The sequence below is a fragment of the Ammospiza nelsoni genome, chromosome 8, assembly GCF_027579445.1.
Source record: "Ammospiza nelsoni isolate bAmmNel1 chromosome 8, bAmmNel1.pri, whole genome shotgun sequence".
Taxonomy (NCBI): Eukaryota; Metazoa; Chordata; class Aves; order Passeriformes; family Passerellidae; genus Ammospiza; species Ammospiza nelsoni.
The window spans coordinates 21407794-21430865 of record NC_080640.1 but is presented as its reverse complement, the minus strand read 5'-3'; the positions used below and the strand labels follow the sequence as shown (position 1 = coordinate 21430865).

Below are 23072 nucleotides of genomic sequence, written 5' to 3'. Positions count from 1 at the left end.
CATAAACTCTAAACTCATGAAATTAAAAGAACACAAAGCAACAAAGAGAAATGTCAGACAAACAATCTGAGTATGAGATAAAGATGAAAGGAACATTACCTAAAGCTTTAACATCAAATCTATTTTTCCTCTCTGTTTAGGGTATAGAATGTTTCTGAATTTTGCATGCTCATTTCATTCCTCAATCTGTTTGTCAAATGAGGGCAGCAAATGTGCTAGGTACTCCTTTGGGATACATTCCTTATTTGCTGTCCATTCTGCTCATTAAAACGCTCAAAACTCAACTCCAAGAGAAAATAGGCCCCTGTTTAAAATTAAAGCTCTTAAGTATATCCCTGGACACAAAAAGATGCTAACCTGTTTTGCTGATTTGGATCAGCAGATGAAAAGGGGAAAATATTACCCAACCCGCACAAGTCACCCAGATGGGAGACAGTTTTCTACACTGGTGACAATAGATGCTCAATGGCTGAGGACTCTCCAGAGGTAACTTCTTTCTGCCATGCCCTCTGCCCAGCTCTGTCCCAGCTTTATGGACCTGAGAATTATTGCAAATACAAAAAATTTTCAGCCATAAATTAGACATTTCTCACATGCTCAAAATTTCCCATTCCCACCAAAATTCTTATTACTTGAACATTGCTGTGCCTTTAGCACTAGTGAACATGGAAAGAGACAAGTTATTTAATTTTAATGGAATATTTCATAAATGAACTGCTCTTTAAAGCCTATTCTGCTGGCTCAGAAGGCAGATTTCTCTCAGTACCCTGTCTTATGTCAATGTCTTGCCAAGGAGAGGGGACTGTAAAGAAAAAATTGAAACTTTTTTGAACTGTTGAAATGACTACCCAAATTGGCATGCTAAGATAGACCACCCCAGGGTAATTCTCATCTTAGAGCATTTGTTTGGAAAATAAACTGTAGTTTTACTCTGAAGTCCTAAATATGCAGAGGTAAAATACCTGGGGAAAGTTGCTGGTGGCAATTCAGCATCTCAGCAGAATTGCCACCAGAGTTCTCTTGCCACATGCATGCATTTCTGGAGAAGGTAATGCAGTGCTGCATCAGAACACCAAAGCTGGGGCCACACCAGCCCTTGTGGACACTCCCACCCCAAGCCAGCAGTGTAACCCGGGGGTGAGTCTGCCCTCCTGTTTCCAGAAGGAGACGTGTGCCAAGGACAGTATGGCCTAAGAGGCATGCACTGCTGGCAGGCTCTCAAGTGTCAAAATAGAGCCAGCGCTGCCGGCCGCACAGATCCTGCGCTCCACAGCCACACACAGACAAGGAAAACAATCCAGTTGTTGGGTGGAAAAAGCAGCTTCCCAGGATTGCTCTGACCATGGTGTGATTGTGATCAATCCACATTGGCAAGTACCACCTTTCCACGTGTGTTTCACCTCCTGCAGGCTGCCTGCGGAGAGCAGCCCGGGCAGGCTGATGCATGCTTGTTATTGCTGGCGTAAATATCTCTGCCTTGTGCTATTGTGGCACAAAGCAGCTGGACCATTTGAAAATCATTTAAAAAGCACTATAAAATTAGGGCTCCAGTGCTCTTATTTTATGGCTTTCACGAGCAGCCATTGCCTAGAGAGAAATTATCCTCTTTATTTTCAAGGCTAAAGGTTCTTTTAACATTCATCAAAATCAAAGTGCACCCTTGGTAACACATAGAGCTGTTACTTATTTAGTACTGACTCTACTTTCTGCATAATATCACATTTGAGATCTCAGTTCTTCATATACAACTCATTTCATTGTGTCTGCTGTTGTTTTCACCAAGTGAATTTGCACAGTTTCAAGAGAGGCTGGATGATGCCCTGAAACATATTCTTTCCATAATTCTTTTTTTTTTTTTTTTTTTTTTTTAATGGTTAGAACAACAGCCTGGAGTGTTTTTGTTTCTGATATTTCTATAAAAATGTCCAATTACCTTTAAGCAATGGATTTGCACAGACCAATTAAGCACTGTAAGTGAAAGATTTTCAAGGGCAGAAATAATACTTAGATGCATAACCTGATAGACTCACTTTAAAACATCTCTTCCCTGTGTATATTAAAAATCTGTCATTAATAATTTTATTTCTTTCCATTCTTGTTTTCACAGACAATTTCTTTACCAAACTGAAGAAAACGGTGAGTGAACCAATGCAGCATGAAAAAATGCAAACAGTACAAAAAGAAAGCCATTTTTTAGAAAAAACCCCACAGCTGTATCAACCATACTTACAGCTCATCTCTGAAGGGCTTAGGAAGAGACACTGCATGAAAGCATCCATTGGCCACAGAGGTGGCAAGTGGGAATGGTTAGGCCCTGCACATGCTCTGTGCTGCAGCTCAAAAGACCCACTGCGTGCCCTCTGTTATTTAACCTGCCTTACATATCTGTAAGAGACTGGTCACCTTATTATCCAGACATCAAATACAGACTGAAGATAAACATTTACAAAGTCATAACCTTAGCTCTGTTCTCATGGTTCCCTCTTTGGCCAGGATTTTGCCTCTATGTTCTCTGGGGACAGCAGGCTCATTCCTGTGAAAAAGGCAGCACTCTGTCCGATCCCTGCAAGGGGCGTGGTGGTGCTGATAGATCCTGCTGTGAAAGCATGTGCAGCCACACAGAGCAGCTGTAAAGCCAAGATGCACCATCCTGCCTGCAGGGGATGTAACCAGGCATAAGGCAAGGCTGCCTGTGTGCAAGGGAGCTCCATCCCCATACCAGCACCTCTGAGAGCAGAGAGAGTTTGAGTTTTTAATGGCAGAGATTTTGCCTGTCATCACCCAGTCTGTGATCCATCAAGGGAGTGGTTAATCTAATAGAGGGATGGGATGAAGTTGCTTGGTAATCACTATTGCTTCTGACCCTAGAAAGGCAGAAAATGGGACAGGCATAACAGACATCTTTATGGAAGAAGGAGGTGGGACAGACTAAGTCAGGATAAGAAAAGCACCTCAGCTCTGTGACACATTTTTCTGTTCCAACAGTCAGCAGCCACCTTCCTGTGCCTGACAGTCTCAGAAATAGAGAGAAGGGCCCAATTAAGCTCACATAGCTATGGGCCCCTGCTTTTCAGAACAGATTAGATTTTTGGGTTAAGACTGACCCATCCAATCTCAGCCCTTACTTGTGGCAATAGTGAAAAGTTGCAGGAGAAGAGCAGAGGTCAGTGTAGCCTCTCAAGACCTGATCCAGCACCATGAGTGAGATGATGTCACCTGTGCAGGGGGTCCCTCCCTTTGGAGCTGATATGTACATGTGTTTGTTCCTTCTCAGGCATATACACCTTGCTCAACAGAACAAAAATTAAAAACTCAGACAGAGTTTTTACCTGGTAGAATAGAATTGAAAATCCCTTAACCCATTAGAATAGAAATAGGAAATCCCTTCTACCCAGTGATTTCAAATTCCTGGACAGCCCTTACTTTGTGGATAAACTACCTGAGGTAAATAGTTTCTCAGTATTATTTTCTCTATAAAAGATAGCAAATTGACACTTGCAGTCAATGCTTTAGTGCTGAAAGGGGAGAATTTTCCTTTCAAGCACTGAAGGGGAGCAGGTGTCTAGAGAGTGTTGTTTTCTCCATACACACATATCTCCTAACACCTCCATCTCTAAAGTCTTTCTCACCTCCCATCCAGAGCAGGATTAAGCATGCCCTGGAGCTGTTTTGACCTAGATGATCAGTCGCTGAAAGCCTGGCAAAAGGACCCAGGTTGTAGGATGTCATGCATGAGCTAAATTCAAAGTAATTTTGTGCTCAGTTTAAACTATTAATTTCAAGGAAGGCTTAATTTACCTTTAAATAACAGGTGGGACCCCATAACTCAGAGGTGGGCAGCCAAAGGGCAAAAGAAGGCTCCTGGATTCTGGCAGTGTTCTTGTGGTGTTGCCAGCAGCTGCAGACCTTCCATCATTTGTTTTCCTCACAAAATGAAGCTGCTAATCGCAGAATCAAGCTGAGACCAAAGTAATTTTATGAAAAGAAGCAACACAAGAGAGAATATATTAAAAATCCAAATAGGATCAGAATCTGGAAAGGTGTGAAGGCATTAGGATCTGTTTTAGCATGGGACAAGGGTGTTCCTGCCCAGGTGATGGGCACCTGTATTATCAGTTCCTTTTCCATCATCATCATCTCAGCAGTTGAAAGTTGCTGTAAGCATTTTGCTTTTGCTTCTTCACTCTTGCTGCCTTGTCATTCTCCTCCATGTTTTCACTGTGAAATGAACCTTGGTTCATAATGACAAATGTATTGCCAGCCTGGGAGGCAGATTCTGGATGTTTGGTGCGCATTTTATAGAATTCAGTATTTAGTAATGAGTAGTGTAGACACAGCATTCATAAGACAAGTGGGAAGAGCCAATTCAGGGTGGGCCTGAAGGACTGGCTCCATCAGGCCAGAGCAGAGTCTAGAGAAAGCCAGCATAAGAAACAGGACATCTGTGTATCCTCCAGCTTTTGGCTTTCAACAGATTAGTTATTTCTTAAACCTCTTGATACTTTTAATTATTACAGACTGAATAGAAGAACTGGTCCTAGCACAAAAGTTCCTAATTTACCTTATGCCCCCAACAAGCCCCTTGCCTCCATCATTCCAAGGAGAGATGAAGGTTGTGGGGGAAAAAAAGTAAAGGAGGAATGAAGGCTGGGTGAGAAAAAAGGTGAATGGATAGCTGAGGAGCAGGCTGGATGGGTGAGGAGGGAGGCTGGATGGATGAGGAGGAAGGCTGGATGGATGAGGAGGAAGGCTGGGTGGATGAGGAATAGGCTGGGTGGACAAGGAGCAAGCTGGTGCTGGATGAGCCTCTGGGGAGGCCACTGCCACAGGGCAGCACAGCTGCCATGACCCCATGAGCTTTGTCCCCTCACCAGACAAACTGCAAGGGCACTGCTGAACGTCCTCCATGTCTCAGTGAGGGAGGGCCAGGCCGGTGAGGCCAGGCCAGGCCAGGCCATGCGGGGAGCAGCAGCATGGCAGGGCCAGGACCAGGACCAGGGCCAGGGCCCACCAGGCCTACACAGTGCTGCCTTGCACAATTAACTTCTACCAGTTCACGAGCTCCAGGTGAACAATAATCTTTGTGAGTTTTCCACAGCTTTCTTTTATCTGTCAGAAGAATGGAGGGGAACCACCACACTGGCTGCTGAGGAGGAATGTCTCTGGGTAACTCCAAACCCCCAGCCAGTCTGGTTGTACTTTCCAAACCAATTTCTGTTCTTGTAGAGGGTTTATTTCCCTTAAGAAAAGTATTTGAAGTGAAAGCAGCTGGGGAGAGAGCACGAACAGCACAGACTCTTCCCTTCCAGCCCTCTTCCAAAGCCCCAGCAGCTCCTGTGACACCCATACTGACATTAAGTAAGTCAGGATAAGAAAAGCTCCTCACCCATTGCATTGAAGGATCAGTTTTCCCAGGAGAGCAGGCAGGAGGGACACGGATTTGACCACAGTGCCCAGCTCAGCAACACAGTGCCACAGCCTGTTAGCACCCAGGCGTGCCCTCCTGCCCAGCTGCTGTCCCTCGTGTCTCCCACTGTTCCCAAAAGCCAGAGCAGTGTCCTCTAGCTGGGCTCTTTTCCTACTATGGCTGGAGGAACAGGAAATGGGAAGAGAACTGTATTTGGAAGAAGACAGTACAAAAGACTAAAGTAATCACCCTGCTTTTTACTTTAGGTGAGTGCATTATGTCTTGGACTGGTTTGTACAACAGATTTTGCCAGCAGAACAAAACCAGGCCAAACTGAACAGTGTACAGGAAAAAATGAGCACTGCCACAGGCTTTTCTTATACACAGAACCTACATAGGAAAGGATATGGTGTAGATCTTTTGATGTATACACTCAGGTCAATACCAACCTAATTAATTCCGTATATTTCACATTTTTCTTCCATCCAACGTGCAGTTTCTTGCAAGTTCTCCCTTTAAATGCCAGTCAGGAATGTATTCCGTTCTGTGAGACCCATCTCTGTGTATTTTTAAATCCCCCAACATTGTTTTTTCCTGCCATCTTGTGGCAGCAGGAAAAATCACAGCGTTTCACAGGCCGCAGCGCTGCCCACTGGCCTAAGAAAAGGGTTGTCAGTATAACAGTCTAATCTAGAATTAGATTAGTTGGCATCACTGCAAAAAAATACAGCTCCTCTTGCATATTTGAAAGCTTGACTAATTTTTCCAGCTCCACTAGTTGATCTTGTAGCAGGGTTTCTTTGGTTATCCCAGAGCAAAGTGTCTGTTTTGTAGACCTTTGTGTTTTCTGCTGCCTATAAAGAGCAAAGGAGAGTTGCATAACAGGTGAGACTTAATTATGTTATGACAAGACTTCATCAAGTGAACCCTAAATATTTTGAAAAGGCTCCTTTTGCCAGTGTTGCTCTCAGGTCTTCATAGCTCCTTAACAAAGCCATCTTTGTTTCCTATCAAACCATAGGAAAATCTTGTCTGATAGGCATGTAAAGCTTTTCCTTTTACTGCAACCAGTATTGCTGTCTGGTCTCTCAATGTAAACACCACAAAACCTGCCCAAACATCCTGCATTATTTCCTTAATTCTAAACCAAAACATTTTCATTTTTTGTTAAAAATGCATGTAAGATTTATATAAGACTGAATCTAGGTTCCTGGGTTTTTCCCTCTTTTCCTGCAATTGCACAGAGGATTTTTGAAAATGAATACTTGTGATCTCAACTGTCCTGCCACAATAGCGCTTCCCAGACAGATGAGGTAAAAATATGAAAATTATATATGATATTTTTTAAAAATTCAAAAAGAAAAAAATGCCAGAATTTTCCTTTAAAATAAATGCAAAATTCAGGGTCAGTAAAAAAAACTAGTCACTACTAAGAAAATTTCCAGCCTGCAAAGAGAGTGTTAATAAAAGCTGTTCAAAGCTTTGTTCATTTTCACTGGCACCCGCAAAAATGACTGCTTGGATTGCAGGCTCAGGAGAGAAAGGATGTCAGTGCTATTTATAGCTCACAGGTGACTCCCATTGCCATTGTACCTGAGAATGTCGCAGTCCTTAGTGCATTCCTGCCCCCAGCAGCTTTCTCGGGCAGGGGACAGCCTTCCCAAGGCTGTGCTGAAGGCACAGAGGTTTGCTTTGGGAAAATGGACCGTTCTGTTTGGGTGTTCCCAAAGTGTCTGCTGTAAACCACCTGCAGCAGGCACAGCCTCCAGCAAGGACAAGCTCCTTCCTTCTAGCTCTGCTCAGCTCTCCCTCTTGGGAGCCCTGAGGCTGCTGCTTTGCTGGAGGCTCTTCTCCCCTCCATCTCCTACCTGCCAGCCTTGCCATCCACCTACATTCCACACCTAGGGCATGAAACAGAATCAGAAAAACAACAGCATAAAACCTGGCTGGATATAGTGAAACCTAGCAATAAAATGAAAACACTCTCCAAAAATTTGCTGGGACAAAACAAGCCTTGCTTCTGCCCTGCCTGACCAACTGCAAGGCTTGCATAGCTTCAGTCTCAGAAGTGGGGCAGCACCGTGCTGCCTGCTTCTCACAGAGGTATTGCAGCAGGGAAACTCCTTCCCAGTGACCCTGGGCTTTGGAGCTTCAGGGAGCAGAGCACATCCCCACTGCCCTCAGCCTTCATCCTTCACAGCCTGGAGAGGCAGCTGCACACCCTGCTTTGTCCACAGCCCCTGTGAGGCAGCTCCTACTTCACTCTGATTTACCTGGCACCCTGGTACCAGGGAGGTGCAACAGAAAAACCACTCACTTGTATTTCTTCAAATTTAAGATAAGAAATGAGGAGCATATACTCATTAGACACATAATCAAAAGCAGCAAGAGACAGGAAATCCCAGTTCTGTGTCTTAATGTCTCCTTTTAGTTATTGTCATGTGCTCATCAGTGGTCAATTCCTTTGTGACATACAATCAGTCTTCTTACAAGATGACTTAATCAAAATCAAATAATGTTTTTAAAGTCAGCACTTGAAAAAAAAATCAAAAGAAAAACATTCCCCTCTGCCCCAACAGAGCTGAGAATGTCACTGGAAAGCTCTATGATATGCCTGAAAAACTCAAGTGCCAAAATAGATCTACTGCAGAGTTTTGAAGTTTGCTCTTGATTCCATAGCAAAGAATTTGTACAGCTTTGTCAGCCTTAGAAAAAGGTGCCTTTTTTGTATGTACCCTTTCAAGAAAGGCAAAGCAAGGAGAGCACTTCTCTACTTATGTTAAAAGTGCCGGTAGAGACAGCTCAAAGCTACCCTGCCAAACGACTGAGGAATATCAAAACCCTTTTCTCATGCCTTCAAATATTCTGAAATCTTGCAAACCTGACAGAGTTGTCAATTTTGTATTGATAACAGCAGTCATATATAAATCATTTGAGGAGTAAATCAAGGAGAAGAAAAAAACGCGTTTAATCCACAGTCACACAAATCCATACTGCCTGCAGAAGTTGAAGTGCTTTGGAGGCCCTTTTAATAGCAATATATTAACATCCTTGTTTGTCTTTCCTGAAGCTTGCAAGACATTATTTCCCCACATGCCTCTCTCAGCCTGGCCTCTTTGACACCATTTTTATCAGAACTGACCATAACTTACACCTATCGACAGCCTGTGACGCCAGTGAAGTCTTGGCACAGCACTGGCTGTGACAGCACTCACTGAACTGTTATCAATATCAAGGTCATTTTGTTTTTCTTGCTCTCATTGCAGATGCAGCTTCTCTGCCCTCAGGGCATGAGCTGCCCAAGAAAGCTTTCTAAGCTCCTCAGAAGCCACAGCCTCTCTGCTCCATTACGGGTGTTATGTAAGATTAGAGTGAAGTTTCTACTATTAGAAGCAGTTAGCTGCATGGTGATTGTGTGCTCCCCTGACTACAGCATCCAGCACAGTTATGGCTGCTGGCAGCAGAACTTAAGACTAGACAATTTTAATTCAGGGAGAAGCATTAGCACAGTTGAGATGCATTAAAAAAAAAAAAAAAAATCAGTAGTTTTGGGGGGCTTGAATTCCAAGCTGTACCCTGGACAGAAATGCCCCAGAGGAGAAATAAAGGGGAAAGCACCACCCTAGGCTCGAAGATATCCACAGGCACTTGGAAATTGTGCAAGGAGCCTGTGGAGGGCAGCGCTGTCTTGCTGGGGATGGTTCATTCCATAGCTTAGAGATGCCAGCTGCTAAGGTAATACTTATTTTTTTATCTCTTTTGAATCTGAAAGCTGCAGATGTAAAAGCTGGCGTCAAGCCACAGCCATGACCTGTCACTGCCGGCAGGACCCCCTATTTTTCCAACCAGTGCCTCCATTTTTAAGCCATCCTTTCCTGCAGCCTTAGCCACGTCCATGGGCAAGTGCTCCTTCCTAGGCTGCGTGACTCAGATAGGAGGGTTGGGGGAGGTGGGAGAGGGCAACACAAAGGTTCTCCCCCTTGGAATTACAATTTTGGGAAAATATGTGCAGGTCTATTACACTGCGAAAAAGAGGAAATGCTCTCCAGGAGCACTTCTGTAAGGTAGCACCCCTTCCCAAAAACTAGCAAGGTGCAGGTGAAGCTCACCCCACTGAGCTCAGCAAGCGTGCCCCTCCCGGGGGCTTGCCCTGTCCAAGGACAATAGTGGCAGTGTGACCTGGGGTGGGGCTGCTGGGGGGCCTCACTGGGGCTCCCTGCCTCACTCAGGGGCCCCTCTGAGCTGGGATGCTTGGGCTCCACCTCCACCTACATGCCTGTGTCTAGCCATGCATCCCCTTGTCTTCCCACTTCATCTGGGACCTGCTTCACCTCCAGGAGCTCTTCTGGCTATCCAAACCCTCTCTGAGGCTGATTCCTAGCACCTGCCCTGCGATCACTCCCTCTACTGAAATGGCCTTGTGCATTCCTGCTTTGCCCAGGTGGAGGCAGCTGCTGTGGAGCACAGCCCCTGCAGCACCATGGGCAGCCCTACACAGGAACAGGAGGGCTCACAGAGGAAGGAGCCTTTAGCTTTCCAACCCAGCTCAGACTCCTTGCAAGCAGAAGTTGGTACCTTCCAGCTCAGTTTGGAGAAGTGAGGGGGCCCCATCATAAATACACAAGGCCCCATGTGAATGGAGATGTCAGGAGGGAGACCAAGCGGTGACGAGGTGTGAAGACTCAGATTTTCTCCCACCCTGTAAAACACGGTTGCCAGTGTAGGGTGAGGGGCATCTGCAATGTGAGCTGGGCTGGGCTGAGGGGGAAGTCATGGAGGAGGCTTGGAGGGCTGCTCCTGCTCTTTCCTGACACTGCGGTTAAAGGGCAGGCTGTGTTTTCCAGAGCCCTCCATCTGGCATCTCTCCCAGGTAGTAAATTCTCTTAAAACCTGAACCAAACAGAGCTTTAATTGTACATTCTGCTTTTCTCTTCACTCCAAAATAATGGCAATAGCATTTATATAGTGCTGCATTGAACATGAACCTGCACAGAGGCTGAGGGACCAATTCTACTTTCCATTATTCAGGGGCACTGCCTCTGGTGAGGCAGATCAGAGTTTGAACACTGAGCTGGAGCAGTGAACTTCTACTATTCCCTGCTGTTTGACTGTGGGCAAAATAAAAGGCCATAATATATGATGCAGTCAGCCAAGAAAGCAATATTGCTCTGCCATGTGCACAGTCTACACCAAGACAAGTCCAGGATCTCATTTCTAAATTCCCATAGGTACCTCATTTAAACCATCAGCCATAACCTGCTTCTCATTTTCACTACCACTTGGTATTAGAGCTGCAGTGAACTGCTGGTGAGAGATTCTAATTCCTGCAAACAAGCCCCTGTAGGCTTGCAAGGAAAACAGAGAGTTCCCCTCTTGGTTGCCTGCTAGGTTCCCATCTGGCTGTTTTAACTTTGCTATTGCTTTTAAATGTGCCTGTTTCTGCACACCAAGCTTTCAGCTCTACCTCAAGAGACTCCTGGGCTCTCTTAGCGTCAAATCCTGACCAAAGCGTAGAGACACAGACTGGGTCTTCTTAACAAAAAGGAAGATCATATTTCATGTTACAGTATCTAAAAGATTCATTCCACTAACATGATCATTTCCTCGTGAAACACACTTCTTTCCATCTGGAATTTTCCATCAGGAGGACAAAGAACCATAGTGTTAAACACTACCTGAGAGAAAAGAGCAAGGAGTGTAAAAGAAGAGTGCAGAGATGCTTGCTGAGAAAAAAGAGAAGAAAAAACAGAGTAGATGGCATTTTCAAATGCATCGAGAGGCTGGTTTTTAATTTTTTTCCCTTCCACATGAATTATATAGTGACCCTATGCTTTGGAATTTTGAACCATTTAGTTTGTCAGGGTTTTGATACAGGGAATTTAGGATATTTGGCTGCAGGAGCTTTCTGTATCATGTTATTGTTAGGTAGTGTTTGTGCTATTGTAGTATCCAGAGGCCTTGCTGTGCCTGAGGCTCTCAATAATCTCATGTAAGGACTTGTTACTGAAAGACACCTGTCCCCATCTGGGCTATCAGCATAACCACAGGCAGAGCTGTGCCAGCCAGGAAGGTGCTAGCAAAAGGGAAGGAGGAAAGATGATTTGGGTCCAACTAATGTCCTGTCAGACTCCTCTTGGGACTTCAGACATTCATTTAATCTCTCTGCATCTCAGTTCCATCTTGAGGAGACAAGGGAACAACCATGGCAAAATGGCAGGGAGTTACAGAAGTGAAAATTTGGGTTAGGCAAATAGGTGGCTATTCAGTCTGTGTTCATTGTTAGTGAAATAAAACATATTTTTCTCAACCAGGAGCAAGCCATTTCATCTTGTTTAATGCTTTAAAATACTTTATGCAATGCAGGAGAACAAATTGCAAAACAAAGTAACTGAATAGAAAAATGGAAATGGTAATTTTTTTTGAAATAGCAAAATTAACTATTTAATATCTGCAATATTTGAGTGTTTGCATTTTTACTCCCAAAACTTTGCTGAGTTTTTTTCCACTAGAATCTTCTAATGCAATGCAAATCTATTAAGTGCTTTAGCCAATTCAAGTCACTAGGGGGTTTATGTGGGTTTTATTTTTTCTTTTTTTTCCAGAGATGTTCAATAGAAAAGGGCAATCATTTCCACCATAGAGAAAGGAAGGAAAAAAATAAACCAAACCAATAAACGAAAAAACAAACCAAAAAGCTTTGCAGACTGTAGTATTCTAGTGGCTAGACAATACTGGGGAGATACAAATCTCCACTAGGTTGTTGTAGACAAGGTCCTGGCATGACTGAGTCCCTCAGGAGCTGTCCCAGCTGCATGCAGACAGCATGGAGTCATCCACAGCCCTTCCTGGGTGCTCCCTGCAGCCAGGCAATGTCCCCCACGGCCACCTCCAGCCTGGGCTTCCAGGGCAACTTCTGGACCACTGGGGAAACCCAGGCCCCACAGGCCAGACAGGGGTCAAAGCTGGCCCTGGCCATTTGGGCTGTACCCCAGTGCTCCAGGTGGGTGGGAAATGATGCAAAATGACAAGACAGTTTTAAAGCTTGTGTGCTACCTTGTATTCTGTGGATTGCCATTAAAGTCTCTGTCCAGCCTCTAAAGTCTCCCATAGGTTGAATTGTTTTGTTTCTGTTGTTTTACTTTTAAGCAGAAAAAAATAGGAAAGAAAGATAGAATGATAAGAAAGAATGATAAGAAAGAGAGATAAGCAAGATGAAAGAAGGAAGGAAAGAGAAAAAGCAAGAAAGAGAAAAAAAGAGAAAGAAAGAGAGAGAAAGAAAGAGAAAGAGAGAGAGAAAGAAAGCAAGAGAGAGAGAAAGAGAGAAAGCAAGAAAGAGAGAAAGAGAGAGAGAGAGAGAGAGAGAGAGAGAGAGAGAAAGAAAGAAAGAAAGAAAGAAAGAAAGAAAGAAAGAAAGAAAGAAAGAAAGAAAGAAAGAAAGAAAGAAAGAAAGAAAGAAAGAAAGAAAGAAAGAAAGAAAGAAAGAAAGAAAGAAAGAGAAAGAAAGAGGCTAATGAGATGGCTACAGTTTAAAAGAAAAGTAATCCTATCCAACTTGCATGGTTTAGATCTCTGCAGAAAATGTTAGTGGCCTTGTAAGACAGAATTTTTCCCTCTGGTACAGGGATTCCTGCCCTCCTACTGTCACTGTTTTCAACTAGAGCAGCTTCTGGGAGCCACCCAGAGGGAGAAGCTTAGAGAAATGTAATCAGTGGCAGCACTTTTGCTACCTCTGCAGTATCTTAAAGTAGAAGGTGGGGGAAAACCTTTACCAAAGTCCCTGGCCTTCAATTAAAAAATTCATATTGCTTTCCTCATTAGTGCAATCATCTGCTATAGCTATTTCCAGGCTTACCCTGAAGGCCCTGCAGAGCACTCCAATTTCAGGCAGTGCAGCGCAGGCGGGAGCTGTTCTCTTGGGAGGAGCCGTGCTTGTGTTGACACAAGGAGCTCACTTGTCTGACATCAGGCATGTGAATAAAACAATGCTGTTACACCTTTTGGAAAGAGGATTGCTCTATGAAATGGAGCTCTGTTGCAAAGCATTTCCCTGGCTGCAAAGGCCAGAGTCATCTGTGAAGTGTCACTAGCACCAAAATGACTCAATTTTGGGAGAACCTCCTCAAAGTCAGGTCTTGAACAGGTGGCCACACAATCTAATTATCTTTGCTCATCATCTCCATTACTGTAACTAGCTGAGAGGCTACAATAGAAGTTTAAAGCAGCAGGGTCTAGGAGAAATGAAAGTTTGGTATCTATCTGCTCCACAACTTCAGCCCTTAAGCATTTGCAGCAACTCAGAGTCAGCCACACTCCTCGAAAGTGAGCCCATGGTCCTATTAATCTCCTGATGTAGAAGCTGTATTATCTTATTCTTGATTTTCTTTAACTGCTTCAGCTTAATGTTCTGTGTCGGTGGAAGTACAAACAGGTCATCATGAAGATGCTAGCAGTAGCTCTTGAGCACAGTGCATGACTTTCACAAGGCAGTAAAACTTGTAGGGCAATGCACACTATCTCTTTCTGTGCTATTCTTCATGCTAATCTGGGCTAGGATTGCACAACATACTCCTTTACCAAAGCTCTTGATCTTATATTATCTGCCCTGAAAAATTCATAGGATTTTATCTCTATATTTCTCTCTACCTCCCTGCAGTTCTTCCTCCATCATTAAAAGTAAAACCAGTCTTCTTTTTTCTATGTCTCCCATCATCTTTATTGTGCTTTTCATATCTTGCTTATTAAGTAGTTACCCTAGGGAGACCTCTTTCTTATTGGAACATACAAAAAGCTATAACTGCACTTAACATTTGTAGGGAGGAGGAGGGAGGAAGGGGCAAAGGAAGCAAATTTAGACTGAGGACTCAGAAATATATGTGTATGTTCAGTAATATGCCTCACATCAACTCCACTTCCTTTTCTCTAAGCAAAAATATATTCTCCCTTGTTTTCTGCTTATTCCCCAAATCAGCTTACACTGTTAAAATAATGTACATGGACAAAGTTGTTGTTTTAGGAGCAACATCTGTATGGCTGCTGCTGCTGTGGGGCAGGGGAAGACCAGATGACTTCTGAAGGTCCATCTACGCTTGTTTTCTAAAATTGCTGAGAAAATAAACCCAAACTTTAGATTTAGGCATTCAGGCATTAGAGTGAAAGCTGATGCCATATCAGAATAAACACCATTTACCCTACTTTGGGAAGAGTTCTAGTGTGCCTTCCACATTGATTATGACTTGAGTAAGAACAAGCAACCAAATAAAGCTCATGAATAGTTTCAGGGGGCAAGAATGGCAATTCAGGATAATGAGACCCAGGCAGGAGAAATGTTTCTAAAGTCTCAAAGGAGGGACTGCTTGGATATCTTGCTCTTGACTGAGCTTTGCTTCCAGCTGAACCATCTGACCTGGGCTTGCTGGGTCTAAACCAGCAAACAGCATTGCAAAAGGGTTGCCCATATTCCACAGCATGATTTGTGAGGGTTCAGAGGTCTGTGATCTCAGAGACCTGTGAAGGAGCCCTAGATGGATTCTCAACAGGACAACAATGCCAGAACTTTTAGCCCTATAATTTCAAAAATACTATTTTTTTCTCACATCCTGGGTAAGTATCCTGCCCCTCAGACAAGAAAAATGGCCCCTCTCTGGAGGGAAGTAGCTATCACATTATTTATACAAAGTGGAACAGCTCCCAGAGGAGAGATTGAGATAGACAGGCACAAGAATACCAGCATAGCTGAGTGTCCAGGGATATTCAACTGAGAGAGAAAAAACTAGTTCAAATCCTCTCAATTTCTCTTTCTACATACAGACATATACAATATATATATGTTTATAGATGCATGTGAAAATCCTTTCCTATGTATACATGTATGTATGTGTGTAGGTGTGTTTAAATGCATCACTATAAATGAAATAATATTGTATGTACACATTGTTTCTATGCGTGTACACATGCACCATACAGATGGTGCTCACATACACATCATAAGATTTTCACTGTGGCCCTAGAAACTTTGTAAGTCAATTAACTGATACATTAAAAAACTTCCAGTTTTAACTAATCAGAATCAAGTGTATACAAATACTCTGGTAGCACTTTAACAAAAAGAGAAATGTTACCTGTGCCTACAAGGTTCATCCAGTCTGCATTCAGGTGGTGCAGATGTTCTTTACCAATAGTGTTACTGGACAAGAAATTAAATCACATTATCTTATGCTGCTCTCTCAGGGGAAAAATTACATGTCTGTAGAGTCCTACCCCTGAGTCAGTCCTGCTCTCTGGATGCTTTTAGCAACACCTGCCGGCCCTGCTGCACACACTAGTTCTAATAATGTAATCCTATTTGGAGGGTAATGAACAGGTCTACTTTCTAGGGAATAGTATTTCTGTATGAAAATTTCCTTTCAATTCATTTCAGAAAACCTGTCTCTGATACAGCCTGAGTGCATGCAAAGGAACAGCAGGATGCTTCGCACCAGAGACTCTTCACCTCTGACTAGGAGCCCTGCCTATGAAACACCGTCACTAACAGATCTCCAGCAGCTCCTGTGGCTCAGAGGAGGCTCTGACAATCATGTGGACCAAGTCTGGCCAAATATCTACGTGGGAGATGCGTAAGAACATATGGTCCTATTGTAAACTGTTATCAGTCCCTGGGAGGAGGAGGAGGAAAGGGCATGGTACTACTGGGGAGCAGCTTTTGGGTCTTCAGGAATGTTTTTGTGATACAGGCTTCCAAACTGATGATGTAAAGAGCTTGGATGTCAAGAAACATATAACATGCAAAATGGTGACTTACTCCTAGCATGTCTGATTTGGATTTTTTATATTTTTTGAGCCACCATGAATTTAGCAGGGTAAAAATTATTTGTATTCTAGACTAAAGTCTTCAAAAACCTATGCCAAATTGATGTCAATTCTGAGATGCCTTATGTGGCCTGGAAATTGTGGCCTCTAAGGCAGCAGACAAGAGGCCAGTAGACCTAACACTCAGATAGGGGTAGCAAGATTAAAACCCAGAAGGAGGAGTACCCAAATGAATTGTGCAATAGTGATCTTGACATTCCAAATCCAAGCTTTCTTTCCAAGATGATAAAACTGAAAAATCAAACATTAATTTCATGCAAATACCTTATTCTTGTGACCAATAATATTTATTGCTATTTCCTTCCAATTGGATTACTGCAGATTACCTAGATCATTAGCTCATTTTCCCCAGCTCCTCCTCCTCATGAATATATCAGTTAAGGTTCAGAATCCTGTTGAATGGCTATAGTCCTAGTTTATGGTGGGAGGTGGGGTTCACCTAGCTGGTGAACACAATGCATCCACTTCATGTCCAAACCAGGAACAAGATGTTGCTGCATCAGTGCATACTCTCACTCTTGAGACGAGGTACGCTGCAATGAGAGATTAGCTCTAAAAATTCCTAAATAAATATTTAAGGAAAATCTTGACGACTTCATACAGTAAGCCATGTTCCCAGGGATTATCTGCTGGGAGGCATTTGCTTAACTAACAGTAACCCAGTGGCAAGTCTGTGCTCCCGCTGTTCTCCACCCCTCCATATGACATTCATGTGCAAAGCACTATGTGCTTCTTGAGATTTGCTCCTCTGTGAGCAGGGTGCAGTTCCTGCATCCTTCCATAGTGGGAGCAGGCACTAACTTTAAACCATGCTATTTTTGCAGAATGTTAGGAGCGTTGCCAATGTGCCCTTCATGTCTTTCAACAGGTGGGCTGCTAGGAGCAAAGCTACACTTCAAAGCCTCAAAATTACTCATATCCTTAATGCAGCAGATGGACCATATAACATTGACACGGGAGCCAAATATTATGCAGATCTGCAAATAGAGTACTATGGAATAGAAGCATTTGATGATCCTGCCTTCGATTTAAGTGTCTTCTTCTATGATGCTGCCAATTTCATACGCAAGGCCCTAAACTCTTCAGGAGGTAAGAGAGAAGCAAAGATAAACTTTGAGGGGAAATTTCGACACAAGCCAAATGACTTTTCATTGCAGTAACAGGCACCAACAGAGCTCACAATCAGCATATGGTTCAAGGCAGCACAGACAAAGCCACTGAGCAGAGGAGGGAGAAGGGTGCCTATGCCATGTGCTGCAGGGAAGGTGGCTGTGCCAGGTCCCCAGGAGCTGCAGAAGACTGCCTGCTCCCAGCCCAGCCTGGTGGAAAGAAGGGCAAGCTCTGAGACTGGAGTGTAGAGGGAAGGGCAGAGGTTATGGCACTGCAGATGCTGCGCCATGGGCCCATCCTGTAGGGATCAGCAGGATCTGTGTGCTCCCACACGTCCCTCCCACCCCTTGTACACTGCCAGGGGCTCCAGCTGGGGATCCTGCCCTGCATGCTGCTCCTGCTCCCTGGGAGAGCAGCAGCACTTCAGTGCTGGCTCGAATGCTTCACACGCTCAAGTACTTCACAGAATTGCAGCTTTATTCAGCCTGTCTATTAAGCTAGAGAAGCAGCAGAAGTTAATGAACTAAGTCAAAAACTACGAGCCTGACCTGCAGCCTGCTGAATTTTTGTCAGCAGAGTTTGGATTAGGGCCTAGTTATCATAATTTCCATTTGTTCCAGAGTTTGCTCTGACTCTGACTGGCTGCAGGATCTGCTGCTTTCACTGGAGTGCTTTATTAAATCCTCAGTTATAGCTCACACTGGGCTGCTGAGATACAGTAAATTACAACTCCATTTTTACAGGCAGACTATCGCACAGAGTTTGTGGGACTTGCCAGTGATCATAGTCAGGGCTGGGCCAAAGTTTTCTGCCAAAACTTTTTTTTTCCACAGAAAACTATACTAACAAGTTTAGTCACAGAAAGCTTCTCCTTCCACAGAAAATTTCAACTATTTCACTCTTAGGCCTAAATTAGATGCAGGAGGTTAGTATGAAATACCAGCTTGCCTGAGAGGTGATCTTCCTGAAAGCATGAAGATCCACTAATTGTCACCATTGTTTTCTTGACTTGTTTCTACTGCTTTTTTTCTCCTCCCTTTGTCTTATCCACTTTAGAAATGATAAAGCACACTCACCTTGCTGTGCCTATTTGTTTGTGCAGGTAAGGTGTTCGTTCATTGTGCCATGGGAGTGAGCCGCTCAGCAACTTTAGTGCTTGCCTTTCTAATGATCCATGAAAACATGACACTCGTGGATGCCCTGAAGACAGTGAGCACTCACAGAAACATCTGCCCAAATATGGGGTTCCTCAGCCAGCTCCGGGACTTGGACATTAAACTGAATGAAGAGAGGAAAAAACACAAAGCATCTGCCACCACAGGCCCATAATAGAATATTGCTGAAAGAAAGAGGACAAAATCCTGCCTGCATCTCCTCTAGATGAACTGCATTTATAAATTTAGGACACAAGTTTATGGGACACCAGGACGCATGCTATTAATAAAAGTAGATTTTGCTTGATCTTTCCATTTTGCAAAGCCTTCCTAGATTTATATTTATGATTGCTTGTATACTCTATCCTTCACTCTCCACCTTAAAACATTGCAGTCTGCTAGCTTAAAAGAAAAAAAAAAAAAAAAAAAGAAAAAGAAAGAAAAAAGAGAAAGAGATCAGGTTCCACTTCAGAAATAGCTGTGTTTCAGCAACTAGTGGAGCTCATATCACTTTATGAAGTGCTAGGCTATTTGAGGTGAAAGATGCCATATTATTTATGCTACAGTAATGCTTAGAAGTTTTCTTATGAACCTGCCCCCCACCCCTTCACTCCCTGTATCTCAGAGGGTTTGTATTTTGAGACTTGAATCTGGCACTGGTTAGTTCTTGCTTTTACAATTGGTGGAGCTCCTGAGTTGGGGTAAGAGGCTGTTTAAAGGCAGAGCAGCTGGGAAAACAACGTAAGCCACTCTAAGAAATTATTCCAGGTATCTCTACAGGCCTTTCCTTTTGGCTGTTCATTAGAGCTTTTTTCCTCCATGTAAATACATTTCCTTGAGGGGGTATTCAAATATTGTTCATCTTACATACTAAAAATCATCCAGGAAATGCTGCAGAAAATGCTTCTCAAGAAGAAGGTGGGTTACCAGCTAAGGCTGGTGCAGGAAAATATTTGACAAAGTTCAATGTATCCCAAATTTGTCTAGTAGTTCAAAATTACAAAACTTGGGATTTTCTTTCTCAAAAATAAAAGGTTATTAACATTGCAACATCATATTCTGTGGCAGTTGCTTTTGTGAGGTGGACTGAAGTGAAAACTGAAGACACACAGGAATGGCAAGGGAGGTGTTGACAGGCATCAGGCTTTCATCTTTGTGTCTCTGGGCCACCATAAGAGCACTCAATAGCTACTGTCATCTGATGGATCAGTGCTGCCTGGAAACTATGTGAAGCACATCTGGCTTTTGGTTCCCAGCGGACAAGCATTTGCAGCACAAAGCCAGCTCCAAAGCCAGCTGGGGATGGCAGTTTGTATTCCTAGTACCAAACTCAGGAATGCAGAGGCTTGAAAACAACCCCATTATGTGAGCTGGTTACTCAAAAACAGCACAGCAGCAAGGGAAAACATTCCTTGACATTTCCAGCATTGTCTACAAGGCTAATTTCTGCCTTCAGGAAAAACAACTCAGCACCTTTTATAATGCTCTTAGGTGATACCTACATCTTCTCTGTAGGCTAGACTAGAGGAGTCAGAGCACAAAGCAGAGTATTTGGCACTGAGGATCTGACCATCATACCAAGGATGTCTCAGGGGACTTTACTTTGGACTAACCCTGTAGATTGGACATCCCTGAGCAGCAGTAGAGCAGTACAGGAACATTTCTTTGCTTTAGTTCCCTGCATAAGGAAACCATCTTATAAGCTCTAGGGCTGCTCTACAAAGGCAACAAACCCTCAGTAAGTAGGAATAGCCAAATTAAAAGTATGCTCCAGGCCCAAATCAAAATTTAATACGAATGTTTCCGTTACCAATTAAATCTCACAAAGTGATTCAAACTTAGAGAACAAGTCAGGAAAAACCCCCAGTGTATATGTCTATAGAGATGCCTCCAGCCTCAAGCAGAACTATATTTTCTTATCCTTTCCCCTCTCAAAAGCAGGAATCAACCAGCCATTTTCGGGATGGAGCAAAGGGCAGAGCTCAGGAGTCAGTAAGGATATACTAAAACAGGGGCATATTAAACACATTTCACAGGATACAAACTTACCCTGCTTTTAAAACACTGACTGGAACAACTGGAAATCTGGAGCTTACTCTGATGGTAAAAATACTGTAAACACAGCAAAGTAACAGACAGAATGCAACTTCTCAGGCGGCATTGCCTTGCGGGCGGTTTTTCTCCCAAAGGCATGCTCCGCATCCCATCCCATATCATCCCGCATCCCGCATCCCATCCCATCCCATATCATCCCAATCCCATCCCGCATCCCTCTCCACATCGCATCGCATCCCACCCGCGCCCGCGGCTCCGGCTGCCGCCGCCAGGTGGCGCGGTCGGCCCGGCGCGCTCCCGGTCGGTCGGGATTGTGCCGGGAGGGTCCCGGCGGGGCCGCGCCGAGCGGCGGGCGCTGCCACCCAGCCCCGGACCCGCTTTGGCCGCTCTGTTCCGAGTTCGGGTCAAATCCCGGGGAAAGCGGTGTAGGCGATGCGGGGCCTGTGCTCGGGAACGCGCTCGCCCTGTCTCGCCGCGGGCGGCCCGCGCCGCCTGGCAGGCTCGGGCACGGCAGGGACGGACCCGCTGCCCCCCACACGGGCTAAGGCCGGCCATCCCCTCACGGCTCTCAGCCGGGCTGGGCAGCAGCTGCCCTGCAAGGAGCAGTCGGGGCACCGCGCGCTGGCGGGGCAGCCCTCGGGCTCCGTGTCCCGGCAGCGGCCGCGCCCCCGGCCGGTCAGAGCCGCTGGCACCGCCTGAGCCCCGGCGTCCTCCACAGCCCTGCCCCGCAGCTGCCTCACCCCGGCTGCTGCTGCAGGTCCAAACAGGGTAGCGGAGCACGGGTTACAATTAACAGAATTAAAAATAGGCCTTGAATAAACTGAACACCCGGAGAGGCTAGAAATTTGCTGTGCAGGTGGCACGTTAGGAGCAAAGTGAGTGGTATTATTCAAACAAAGGTAATCCAAGACACCGCAGCGCGGGAGCTTCGACTACCTGTAAGGCAAGTACCTTTAATCTTGTTTGCAAACCAGCCCCGGTGCGGGCAGCGCCGGCACCGAGCAGTGCGAGCCCCAGAGCAGCTCCGCCAGCAGCGACCCCCGGCAGGGCCAGCCCGGAGCTGGGCCCTCGTGCTCAGCAACTCCAATATTTGTGAAATTCCAGTTTGCTTTCCAGCTGCACTTACGGGCTGAGGATCTCTCTCTGAAAAAGATGCTAAAAAAAAAAAAAAAAGCCCATTTTATTTAAATACCAATCTGGCTTGTGTTTAAATTTCTTACAGATCTATCTTTAAGATAATAGCCATGAAACACTGGATGTGGGTTTCCTTCCTCTCAGCTGATGTTCACAAGTCGATCCTGGGAAAGGAGAGACTGTCCAGCCAGTTACACTGGAGAAAATGTGAAACAGACTATGAATAAAATGCTGTGCAGTTCAAAAACAAAACCTGGGAGAAACAAAATGAAAGAGTAAGCAGTTTGGAGGGGGTGGGTGTATTTTATTTTAATACTAACTCTTTATAGTTTGGGCTATTTATGGATTATTTATAACTAGGATCGAATTTTCAGACAGAAATGGAATTTTTAATATCAGCAGTCTTCCTCAGAAAATTTTTATTGAGGAAACATGCTTGTTTGGCTGTGGAAGCCATTGTGATGATTGGAGTAAAAGACTACAGAAGGAGAAGACTGGGTTAAATTAATTCCTTCTAAATACCTACCAGAAGACTTGCTGTCTGTATAGGGAGCTGGAGACTGAATTGTACCAGGGTAAAAAGGATAGCATGGCTATTTATAGCGCTGCCTTCAACACCATAGGAATTCAAAGGAAAACTCCAACTCAGCACACAGTCCTCTCATCATCTTCTTCTGTCAAGATTAAATGGGGCCCGAGATAATTTCCCCTACAAATCCTTTCTAGGAAGGATCTGTTCCTTTGTGCAACAAGGAACTACCATGGTACAAATCACTCCAGAGGCCAAGTCCTCCTCACCCAGCCAAATGTCACCACTTTCCTTTTGGTAGTCTGAGGAAGAGGAGAAAAAGACCCTTAGAAGCCTCAGCACTTAAACAGGAAAGACCAAAACATTTTGCCTGCTGTGCATCCTTTCTCCCTGTACTGCCCCCTGCCCTGCTCACACCGGCTGCTCTGGGGGACTTGCAAACAGAAGGGCAAATGTAGCTCCAGCACAATCCCAGTGCCAGGCAGCAAAGAGAGGAACAGGAGCACAGTACTGGCACACAGTCATGGTCATTCTGGTGTCACTTCAGAGGAGGCCCTTACCCTGAGTGCCCCTCTTGCCTCTGCAGAACCATCCATCTCTGGGGAGGAATGGGCTCCAGTAGGTGTGTGGGGCACCTATTTATCAGTAGAAATTAGCTCTAATATTGAGAGTACAAATGAAAGCAGCTTTGGAAAGGGTATTAGCAGAAACCTGACTGCCACTCTAAAAAAAAGATACACTCCTGGAGTTCCTTAGCTCCACTCTTCTTTTAGCATCATGGTGCCTTAGATCTTTCCTTCTCATCTTCCACCTTCCA

General features: G+C 44.5%; 1 protein-coding gene across 3 annotated transcripts in view; it reads left to right on the top strand.

Moving 5' to 3' along the window:
* LOC132076409 (dual specificity protein phosphatase 13-like) overlaps positions 1–19579 on the top strand; it is a 28278-nt gene extending 8699 nt beyond the window's left edge. The window contains exons 1-5 of one of the 3 annotated variants that reach the window (XM_059477474.1): positions 1247–1370; positions 2108–2136; positions 15845–16020; positions 17142–17362; positions 18486–19579. In XM_059477474.1, the coding sequence (XP_059333457.1) occupies positions 15854–16020; positions 17142–17362; positions 18486–18712 (615 nt within the window). In that variant the 5' untranslated portion in view covers positions 1247–1370; positions 2108–2136; positions 15845–15853 and the 3' untranslated portion in view covers positions 18713–19579. Of the gene's footprint in view, positions 1–1246; positions 1371–2107; positions 2137–15824; positions 16021–17141; positions 17363–18485 lie in introns of those variants that run through there. The other 2 variants (XM_059477473.1, XM_059477472.1) reach the window with 2 other exon arrangements.
* The last annotated feature ends 3493 nt before the right edge of the window (positions 19580–23072 follow it).